The 12,080-nt window shown below is 42.3% G+C and overlaps 1 protein-coding gene across 9 annotated transcripts in view; it reads left to right on the forward strand.

Annotated features, from left to right (window-relative positions):
* The window catches only part of LOC115128731 (focal adhesion kinase 1-like), a 302,242-nt gene that overhangs the window by 221,789 nt on the left and 68,373 nt on the right, over positions 1 to 12,080 (forward strand). For all 9 annotated transcript variants that reach the window (XM_029658857.2, XM_065018005.1, XM_029658858.2 and 6 more), the window contains 4 exons: positions 3,489 to 3,543; positions 9,411 to 9,551; positions 10,131 to 10,208; positions 11,104 to 11,211. In XM_029658857.2, coding sequence (XP_029514717.2) covers positions 3,489 to 3,543; positions 9,411 to 9,551; positions 10,131 to 10,208; positions 11,104 to 11,211 — 382 coding nt within the window. The remainder of the gene's footprint in view (positions 1 to 3,488; positions 3,544 to 9,410; positions 9,552 to 10,130; positions 10,209 to 11,103; positions 11,212 to 12,080) is intronic.

The following is a 12,080-nucleotide window of genomic DNA, read 5'->3' on the forward strand; positions in this document are numbered from 1 at the left end:
CTCTGTACCCCACACAAACAATTATCTGTATGGTCCCTCAGTCGAGCAGTGAATTTCAAACACTTATTCAACCACAAAGACCAGGGAGGTTTTCCAATGCCTCACACCGAAGGACACCTATTGGTAGATGGGTAAAAAAATAAAGCTAACATTGAATATCTCTTTAAGCATGGTGAAGTTATTAATTACACTTTGGATGGTGTATCAATACACCCAGTCACTACAAAGATACAGGTGTCCTTCCTAACTCAGTTGCCGGAGAGGAAGGAAACCTTCAAATAATAGTTTGTTTAATAGCTGTGATAGGAGAAAACTGAGGATGGACCAACAAAATTGTAGTTACTACACAATACTAACCTAAATGACAGCGTGAAAAGGAGGCCTGTACAGAATAAAAAATATTCTAAAACATGCATCCTGTTTGCAATAAGGCACTAAAGTAAAACTGCAAAAAGAAATGGCAAAGAAATTAATTTTATCTCCTGAATACAAAGTGGTATGTTTGGGGGAAAATCCAACACAACACATTACTGATTATTACTCTTCATATTTTCAAGCATGGGGGTGGCTGCATCATGTTATGGGTATGCTTGTCATCGGCAAGGACAAGGGATTTTTTTTAGGATAAAAAGAATAGAGCAAAGCATAGGCATGATCCTAGAGGAAAACCTGGTTGTCTGCTTTCCAACAGATACTGGGAAATAAATGTACCTTTCAGCAGAACAATAACCTAAAACACAAGGCCAAATATACACTGGAGTTGCTTACCAAGATGACATTGAATGTCCCTAAGTGGCATAGTTACAGTTTTGACTTAAATCGGCTTTAAAATCTATGGCAAGACTTGAACATGGCTGTCTAGCAATGATCAACAACCAACTTGACAGAGCTTGAAGAATACAAAAAATAAAGTGCAGATATTGTACAATCCAGTTGTGCAAAGCTCTTAGAGACATACCTAGAAAGACTCACAGCTGTAATCGCCGCCAAAGGTGATCCTAACATGTATTGACTCAGGGGGGTAGATAATTATGTAAATTAGATTTCTGTATTTCATTTTCAATACATTTGCTAAAATGTTTTCACTTTGTTATTATGGGGTATTGTGTATAGATGTATATATATTGAATCCATTTTTAATTCAGACTGTATCACAGCAAAATATGTAATAAGGCAAGGGGTTATCAGCAAAGCTTCATCATGTTAATGCCAAAGCAGCATCCATTTTCTGGCAGCTTTTCTGGCCCTGGCCTTATAAATGATGTTGATTGATTCTGGCCCGGCGGAACGCAAATGGCCATGGGAGCGCCTCGTGTTTTAACAAGCTATCTTTTCATAGAGCCCTTATGATGAATTGATTGTGTGGGAGGGAGGAATTTAAAGGCTTTAAAACCTACACTGTGACTCTTCTTCTCTACTCTACTCCATCTCAAGGACCCCCCCCCCTCTCTCTCTGTCTTTCTCTCTCTGTCTCTCTCTCTCTCTCTCTCTCTCTCTCTCTCTCTCTCTCTCTCTCTCTCTCTCTCTCTGGTCTTCATCCCTGCAAACCTGTCTCTCCCTTTCTCTCTCTCTCTCTCTCTCTCTCTCTCTCTCTGGTCTTCATCCCTGCAAACCTGTCTCTCCCTTTCTCTCACTCTCTCTGGTTAGTCATTAGCCAATGTCCTGTTTAGCTGTTTTTACATCCCCTTTTCTCCGTACACAGACCGATAAGCTATAGTATTCAGAAGGTATTAATAACCCTTGAATTATTCCACATTTTGTTGTTTTACAGCCTAAATTAAATAGATTGCTTTTGTCAAAATTCTACTAATAAAACCCCATAATGACAAAGTGAAAACATGTCTTGCCATAGATTTTAAAGCCGATTTAAGTCAAAACTGTAACTATGCCACTCAGGGACATTCAATGTCGTCTTGGTAAGCAACTCCAGCGTTGCTGGCCTTGTGAAAGGTGAATTCATCTCCCAGTGTCCAGCGTCCGGTGGAAAGCAGACTGAACCAGATGTACCTCTAGGATCTTGCCTGTGCTTAGCTCCATTCCGTAGATTTAAAAAAATCTTGAATAGCTCCCCAGTCCTTAATGATTACAGGCATACCCATAACATGATGCAGCCACCACTTTGCTTGAAAATATAACATTTGTTTTCAGGACAATTTTTTTGCAGTGTTACTTAGAGCCTTATTGCAAACAGGATGTAGGTTTTGGAATATTTTTTATTCTGTACAGGCGTGCGTCTTTTCACTGTCATTTTGGTTAGTATTGTGGAGTAATTTCAATGTTGTTGAGCCATCCTCAGTTTTCTCCTATCACTGCCATTAAACTATGTAACTGTCTTAAAGTCTCCATTGTCCTTCTTCCCCTTCCTCTTTGTTTGAAATTCGCTGCCTGACTAAGGGACCATACAGATACTGTAATTGTATGTGTGGGGTACAGAGATGAGGTAGTAATTCAAAAATCTTGTTAAAAACTATTATTGCACACAGACGGAGTCCATGCAACTTATTATGTGACTTGTGCACATTTTTACTCCTGAACTAATTTGTCAAAATTCCCCTTTGACATTATGGGGTATTGTGTTTAGGCCAACAAACAACAGTATATTTCATCAATTTAAATTCAGGATTTAACACAACAAAATGTGGAAAAAGTTCAGGGGTGTGAATACTTTCTGAAGGCACTATGTTTTGTGAATAACAGCAGGTAGCCTAGCGGTTAAGAGTATTGGGGGAGTAACCGAAAGGTCGAATGGTTCGAAATCCTGAGCCGACTACGTGGAAAATCTTGTCAATGTACTCTTGAGCAAGGCACTTATCCCTAATTGCTCCTGTAAGTTTAGATAAGAGCGTCTGCTAATGACTAAAATGGCAATGTCAACTTCAGAGGCCTGAGCTGCAGTATTCACGTTAGATACTGTATGTCCCACTAATGACCCCGAGTAAATGGATGTGTTTCTCTCCTGTTTCCCTGGTAGATCAGTATCAGAGAGTTACAATTCTGAGACGGGGTGAAGTTTCCACTAAGTACACATCTAGGATCAGCTTCCAATCCTGAGCTTAACTATTAGTGTGGAAAATGCTAAACTGACCCAAGATCAGCATTTAGGGGCAACTTCATCCTACACCAATTCAGTCAGTGGACTATGTGGATGTGTTGATATTCATCCGAAAGTAGACAATTGGCATTCATTGCTAAAGTGAAAGGTTTTTATTTTTATTTTTTTTTTTAAATTTTTTACTAGGCAAGTCAGTTAAGAACAAATTCTTATTTTCAATGACGGCCTAGGAACAGTGGGTTAACTGCCTGTTCAGGGGCAGAACGACAGATTTGTACCTTGTCAGCTCGGCGATTAGAACTTGCAACCTTTCAGTTACTAGTCCAACGCTCTAACCACTAGGCTACCCTGCCGCCCCAAAGGGAGAGTGAAAGTTTTGCCTTCTCATCTTGATAAACTGATGTTCTCCTTTTCCTCTGCTCTTTTTTCTTTACAGAAAAGACGTGGGCTTAAGAAGATTCTTCCCCAAGAGTTTACTGGATTCAGTCAAGGTGAGATGATGCTTCAGAAACATTTCCTTATTCTTCCGGAGTTGTTGATGAGAAAACATCTCTAAGGTCCAGTCAGTCTCCAATGTATTCTCAGAGATAGCACCACAGCTTCATGTCAATGTACCACGCACTGAAGATTCCATATTTCATTTCCTGCCCTCTGAAGTGTCTTATGGTACTGGGCTCTTTGTTCCAACCTTGTACATGCAGAGTTGGCCTAGTTCTGGGCTTAGCCTCCCTCGTAGATACAGGCCTGTGTGAGGGGGGGGGATTAGCCCCAGCTGAATCAAACCCACTCATCTGTCAACTCCTCTCATCTCACTAGACAACAGCACCTGACATCTGACGACTCCTCTCATCTCACTAGACAACAGCACCTGACATCCACTGAGAACAAACAGTGGGAAAATGATGCTATTTACTGTAATATTTAGGCTAGCTAAAAACCAGTGGGTAAATGATGCTATTTACTGTAATATATAGGCTAGCTAAAAACCAGTGGGTAAATTTACATTTTACATTTACATTTAAGTCATTTAGCAGACGCTCTTATCCAGAGCGACTTACAAATTGGTGCATTCACCTTATGACATCCAGTGGAACAGCCACTTTACAATAGTGCATCTAAATCTTTTAAGGGGGGGGTGAGAAGGATTACTTTATCCTATCCTAGGTATTCCAATGAAATGATGCTATTTACTGTACTTTATAGGCTAGCTAAAAACCAGTGGGTAAATTATGCTATTTACTGTAATATTTAGGCTAGCTAAAAACCAGTGGGTAAATTATGCTATTTACTGTAATATATAGGCTAGCTAAAAACCAGTGGGGAAATGATGCTATTTACTGTAATATATAGGCTAGACCCATGCACAGCCAAGTACACAGTTGGGTATTTTGTGTTATTGGACTAGTCAGTTTAAGCAACTCCTGAAAGGGTAATTGCGCATCTGTCTGTCTTGTCTGCCATTGGCCGAATCCACTAATGTCTGTGTGTATGTGTGTGTATGCACCCACGCTCCCCAGCTGTGTTTGTGTGTGATGTGATGGATTTACGGCACGTGTGTGGGTGTACATAGCTGTTGGGCCACAATGGAGCAGGCGTGATCGTGGGGCCCAATGACCCGAGAGGGGTGGGGGGCGTGGGTGCCTGGCAGTTAGAGAAAGAGGGGTGGACAGATGCTCTACCTGAGGGTGGGGGTGGCGCCTGACCCCACAGCCCCACAGGTCACTGCTAAACCTACTTTATTGTTTTCCCTCCACCAATGGTGCAAGGGAAAGTGTAGTTTATTAGGATCCCTATTAGCTACTGCAAATGCAGCAGCTACTTTTCCTGGGATCCACATAAAACATAGAAATACATGACAAAGTACAGAACAGTTATATACAGTGGGGCCAAAATACCAGCAACAGTGTGTGAAAACCGTGTGAAGACTTACAGAAAACGTTTGACCTCTGTCATTGCCAACAAAGGGTATATAACAAAGTATTGAGATAAACTTTTGTTATTGACCAAATACTTATTTTGCACCATAATTTGCTAATAAATTCATAAAAAATCCTACAATGTGATTTTCTGGATTTTTTTTTTCTCATTTTGTTTGTCATAGTTGAAGTGTAGCTATGATGAAAATTACAGGCCTCTCTCATCTTTTTAAGTGGGAGAACTTGCACAATTGGTGGCTGACTAAATACTTTTTTGCCCCACTGTACATAAAACATACAAATAAATTATAATCAAAAATGTAGTAAAATATTACTTATATATTGGAATTACAGCAAAAATACTATTTACACTCTATTCATACATATTCTTATCTACAATCTTTAGAAAGAGGAGAGGCACTATGATACAAAGGGAGGAGGGGGCATTCTGGGTAGGAAGGACCTCCTTCTGTCAGGCCTCAATCACTCTCCCCTCTGTCATCCATCCATCATCCATCCCCCGACTATCCACTCTGTTGTTAGTTATCTTTAGCATAGAAACCCAATGCCCCTTCATCACCCCCAACTGTGTGTGTGTGTGTGTGTGTGTGTGTGTGTAACAAATATGCATGCGAAAAGCTGTATGATTCGACTGAAGAGGAAGCCTCTGGCTCTGGGAGTTTAAAAACCATGATCATCCTCACACTGTTAATTCCTGCAAATGCCTTTTCCCTACAATGACATGATTAACAGATCAAATTTTCATTGACGCACATGAAGCCACACATGCATAGACAGACAAACAGGTAAACACACACACTCCAGACCCCTCCTCTCTTGATGACCAGAAAAATGTTCTGGTGGTTATTCCCGCCCCTATCCACTCTGCTGGACAGAGTACATTACCTGGCAGATGGCTGAGGTCCTAATATACACATTCAAAGCATAATCTAATTAGGCAATAAAATAAATGATTGATTTCACAGAGGTGACATTTGCATAATTAGCATCCCCAGGCTTACTGGAGAAGGTTTCCATATAGACCAATGAGGACAGGTTCCCGTGGTAAAAGTAGGGGGAGCAGAGTCAACTATGTCTGCCTCCCAAATGGCACCCTATTCCCTATGGGCCCTGGTCAATAGTAGTGCACAAGCACTTGTGTGGTCTAATGTCTCTATCTTGTTAAATCTCCTTTTCCTGGAGAAATCCTGATGGGTATTTGAACAGACGAAAAAAGCCCCGTAAACTACACTACATAACCAAAAGTATGTGGACACCTGCTCATCGAACATCTCATTTCAAAATCATGGGCATGAATATGGAGTTGGTCCACCCTTTGCTGCTATAACAGCCTCCACTCTTCTGGGAAGGCTTTCCACTAGATATTGGAACATTGCTGTGGGGACTTGTTTCCATTTAGCCAGAAGAGCATTAGTGAGGTCAGGCACTGATGTTGGACGGTTAGGCCTGGCTCACAGTTGGCGTTCCAATTCATCCCAAAGGTGATCAATGGGGTTGAGTTCAGGTTCTGGACTATGCCAGTTGTGGACTTACTAGATTTATAACTCGTTTTTCTGGATCTACGTCAAGTAATGCAAGGGGAAACAATGGCACAGTAGCCATTTTGGGAAGGGGTGTGGAGGACCACATACACACCATAGTAATCATGCCAGTCAAGTTCCACACTGATCTCGAGCACAGAATCGTCTAGAATGTCATTTTATGCTGTGGCGTTAAGATTTTCCTTCACTGGAACTAAGGGGCCTAGCCCGAACCATGAAAAACAGCCCCAGATCATTATTCCTCCTCCACCAAACTTTACAGTTGCGTCGAAGCATTGGGACAGGTAGCGTTCTCCTGGCATCCACCGAACCCAGATTTGTCCGTCGGACTGCCAGATGGTGAAGCGTGATTCATCACTCCAGAGAACACGTTTCCACTGCTCCAGTCCAATGGTGGCAAACTTTACATCACTCCAGCCGACACTTGGCATCGCACATGGTGATCTTAGGCTTGTGTGCGTCTGCTCGGCCATGGAAACCCATTTCATGAAGCTCCCGACGAACAGTTCTTGTGCTTACGTTGCTTCCAGATGCAGTTTGGAACTCGGTAGTGAGTGTTTCCACCGAGGACAGAAGATTTTTACGCGCTAAGCGTTTCAGCACTCTGCGGTCCCGTTCTGTGAGCTTGTGGTCGTGGCTGAGCTGTTGTTGCTCCTAGACGTTTTCACTTCACAATAACAGCACTTACAGTTGACCGGGGCAGCTCTAGCAGGGCAGAAATTTGACGAACTGACTTGTTGGAAAAGTGGCATCCTATGATGGTGCCACGTTGAAAGCAACTGAGCTCTTCAGTAAGGCAATTCTTCTGCCAATGTTTGTCTATGGAGATTGCATGGCTGTGTGTTTGATTTTATACACCTGTCAGCAACGGGTATGGCTGAAATAGCCAAATCCACTCATTTGAAGGGGTGTCCACATACTTCTTTATATATAGTGTATATTCTCCTATTTCCAACCCCCCCTCAGCCGTCCCCCCATCCATTAAGTGGAGTGTGATGCTATGCATTCATCTGGATTTACACTCATAATGGACATCAGCTTGTGTACCAGATCTCAACTCTGGTAATGCACACTGCAACTGGCTTTAAAATCACATTCAAAGATATTTTCAAATTGAATTTAGTTAAATGTTTGTTGTTCTGCAGGGAGTTGATTTAGATGACATTACTTACAGTTTTAATTACGTTGTGTGTTTGTGTTTGTGTATGCCCCTGCCAGTTTGTAGTAATAGTGTCAACGTCACCTGTCATTAAAGCGTGAGGTCTCATGCATTTTTTTATTTAGTCTAAACTCACTGCAACCCTGTAATGGACAATGAAGTCACTATTGACCCGGTCACATTGATCAGGCCAACAGATCCACTGGTGCTCTACACTGGTTGGACTCTATGAACTAACCGAAAGGTTGCTGGATCAAATCCCCGAGCTGACAAGGTAAAAATATGCCGTTCTGCCCCTGAGCAAGGCAGTTAACCTGCCGATGCCGGTTAAGGCAGCACCCCGTACCTCTCTCACCCAGGCTAGCTGTCCTTCCAGTTTGGGATCCAGGCTAGCTGTCCTTCCAGTTTGGGATCCAGGCTAGCTGTCCTTCCAGTTTGGGATCCAGGCTAGCTGTCCTTCCAGTTTGGGATCCAGGCTAGCTGTCCTTCCAGTTTGGGATCCAGGCTAGCTGTCCTTCCAGTTTGGGATCCAGGCTAGCTGGCCTTCTAGTTTGGGATCCAGGCTAGCTGGCCTTCTAGTTTGGGATCCAGGCTAGCTGGCCTTCTAGTTTGGGATCCAGGCTAGCTGGCCTTCTGGTATTGGACCCAGGCTAGCTGGCCTTCTAGTTTGGGATCCAGGCTAGCTGTCCTTCTAGTTTGGGATCCAGGCTAGCTGTCCTTCTATTTTGGGATCCAGGCTAGCTGTCCTTCTAGTTTGGGATCCAGGCTAGCTGTCCTTCTAGTTTGGGATCCAGGCTAGCTGTCCTTCCAGTTTGGGATCCAGGCTAGCTGGGATTCTAGTATTGGATCCAGGCTAGCTGGGATTCTAGTATTGGACCCAGGCTAGCTGGGATTCTAGTATTGGACCCAGGCTAGCTGTTCTCGGCAGAAATATATCATTTTGACTTTTTATTTCTGCTGCGGCAACAATTTATTAGTGGTGGGCGACCGCTGTGAAGTGAATATAGGGGAAACACTGTACCATGACTGCGTTCCAATTGGCACCCTTTTCCCTTCATACAGATCAGTGAATAGGGTGTCATTTGAGAGGTAATATTAATATGTAAAGTGGAGGAGAGATTGACTTCATCACTACATGTATTGATGGGAGGTATTGACATGTTGAATGCTCCGAGCTGTCTGTTTGAACTACTGGCACACAGCTCTGACACCCATGCAAGACATGACACGAGGTCTCTTCACAGTCCCTGCCTCCCATTGCCCAGAACAGACTATGGGAGGTGCACAGTACTACATAGAGCCATGACTACATGGAACTCTATTCCACATCAAGTAACTGATTTAAGCAGAAAAATGTGATTTCAAAAACAGATTAAAAAACACTTTATGGAACAGCGGGACTGTGAAGCAACACAAACATAGGCACAGACACATGCATACACACCCACACACATGATAACATACGCACTATACACACACATACACATGGATGTAGTACTGTAGATATGTGGTAGTGGTGGAGTTGGGGCCTGAGGGCACACAGTGTGTTGTGAATGTATTGTAATGTTTTTTTTTTTTAATTGTATAAACTGCCTTCATTTTGCTGGACCCCAGGAAGAGTAGCTGCTGCCTTGGCAGGAACTAATGGGGATCCATGATAAATACAACATTTGGGATGCAGCCCATGTCTGCCTGTCTCTAGTAATGCCCCTCTCTCTCAGGCCAAAACCCTGCGGAAGCTGATCCAGCAGACATTCAAACAGTTTGCCAACATGAATGATGACCAGAGCATCCTCATGTTCCTGGAGATTCTGGCGCCCGTCTACAGATTCGATAAGGAGTGTTTTAAATGTGCTCTCGGGGTAGGCTGAATTCCACTATTTTATTTGTTCTGGGTTTCAAATACAACATATATATCGATAAGATGCACTTTTGAAATCCCAGAGGATAAAAGGGATCTTTAAATACTAATGTCTTTAAGTATTTTGTTCATTAGCAGTCAAGTGTTCAAGATGTAGCACCTTCAGTAAAGATCAAAAAAACTGTCATGACGATGGATTTTACATCGCATGATTATTTCCAAGGTTAAACTTGTTTTCTCAACCATTAAATTCTGATGTTCTCAGACAGTGGAGTCGAGCCTAGATATCGGGGTTGTATTTGGATGCTTCCGTCTGTCTCTCTCTGCAGCCTTAATGAAATGACGGTTGCATAGTGACCCCTGCTGGACATAATGAACACAATGTGTTTTTAGTTTTATCCAGCAATGACAATGACCTCAAGGATGTAGCACACAGGTGTTTTCAGGGTTATGAGTTGACACTTGGAAGCCGACAGACTGAACACTCTGTTTGACTCTCATTGTGTTATGTCTCTTCTTGATTTGTGACTGAACTGAAGACAATCATCCCAATGGTTCTTTCTCTCTATCTTACTGACAGTTGAGCTGGGTCATCCAAGTAGAGTTAGCCATCGGACCTGAGGAGGGCATTAGCTACCTTACAGACAAGGGCTCAACTGTAAGTAGGAAATGTTCATATTCATATTTCTCGTGTTGTGTATCCTTCTCTTGCATCTCCACACAAAACAAGCGCAGGCCTTGCAGTAATATGACTTCTATAGTTTAAAACCAAGAACATCAAATAAAGATATTTAGGACCATTACATGGTGTGGTCTTCCTCAGGGCTAGTCTAACCTATGGGCTATTCTCTCTTTCCCCTCACTATACAATATTTATTTCCCCTGAAAATATTGGTTTTCAAAGAGCATTCCTAGTCATTATGTCATGATGTCTTCAGGGGCTGAGGTAATGAGAGGGAGAGAGTGAGAGAGACTGTTTGTTAAGTAAGATCCTCCCAAAATCGCCCCTGAGGGTTTTTACCCACCAAACTGAGAGTGTCATATTTTCTCCTTGTTATTTCACTGTGAGCCAAGGTTTTAAGAAAGTTTATTTCTGGAATCGAAGAGACCCCTCTTGTTCTGTAAGCAAACGATACGCCAGAAAACATCCCTATCAACAACAGAAATGTAGCAGCTTGAAATTAAGTGTTTCCAATGAAAGAATAGATGGATAACACAAAATACAGTTTCCCGAGAAATATTGTGACCATTTTAAAAGTTAGTTCTACTTTACTTTAGGAATCATCATTTGAAACGCCGTACAGCAACATTTTCCTCTCTCAAAAACACAACCCTACTGGGCACAGACATCAATTCAACGTCTAGTACACATTAATTCAACATGAGTTCAAAGAAATGACGTGGGAACGATGTTGATTCAACCTGTTTGTGCCCAGTGGGCTGCTCTGTGAGCTGACGCACTGTATGTGAAATTATCCTCTGCAGCACAGTTTATGATGTAAAAAAAAACAATATTTGATTAATTGATATATTGATTCATTCCTCCCCTCCAGCCAACCCACCTGGCCAACTTCACCCAGGTGCAGACCATTGGGTACTCCGTCATGGAGGACAAGGATAGGAAGGGCATGCTGCAGCTCAACGTGACCGGTGCTGCTGAGGTACCAATCAACCATGGTTGTCACAGATGGCGCCCTATTCTTTATATATGTAGGGTAAAGTACCTTAAGGATGCACACACATAATAACATCCCTTACCATGACTCGACGTGTTTAAAATGTACACAAATTGAGATAACTGTTGTAAATGCTGCTCATTTCAGCCATTCCAAAATGTATTGTTTTGCAGCCTGCACTCCGCCATTTCCAAATGGTTCCACATCGTCTTTCTGTTGGAGACGACTCTTACTGTAACACACATTCATCCACTCAGGGGCCCTTTCATTTGTGATGGCCCGGCCATAGAGGATGATTGTAGTATTGGGTTACTACTCTGTCGTCATAGAGGATGATTATAGTATTGGGTTACTACTCTGTCAGCCATAGAGGATGATTATAGTATTGGGTTACTACTCTGTCTGTTGTAGATGATTGTATGATTGTCAGTATGATTATAGTATTGGGTTACTACTCTGTCAGCCATAGAGGATGATTAATGTATTGGGTTACTACTCTGTCAGCCATAGAGGATGATTAATGTATTGGGTTACTACTCTGTCAGCCATAGAGGATGATTGTAGTATTGGGTTACTACTCTGTCTGTTGTAGAGGATGATTGTAGTATTGGGTTACTACTCTGTCAGTCATAGAGGATGATTGTAGAGGATGATTGTAGTATTGGGTTACTACTCTGTCAGCCATAGAGGATGATTATAGTATTGGGTTACTACTCTGTCAGCCATAGAGGATGATTATAGTATTGGGTTACTACTCTGTCTGTTGTAGAGGATGATTGTAGTATTGGGTTACTACTCTGTCAGCCATAGAGGATGATTATAGTATTGGGTTACTACTCTGTCAGCCATAGAGG

This window comes from Oncorhynchus nerka, linkage group LG4 (genome assembly GCF_034236695.1).
Source record: "Oncorhynchus nerka isolate Pitt River linkage group LG4, Oner_Uvic_2.0, whole genome shotgun sequence".
Taxonomy (NCBI): Eukaryota; Metazoa; Chordata; class Actinopteri; order Salmoniformes; family Salmonidae; genus Oncorhynchus; species Oncorhynchus nerka.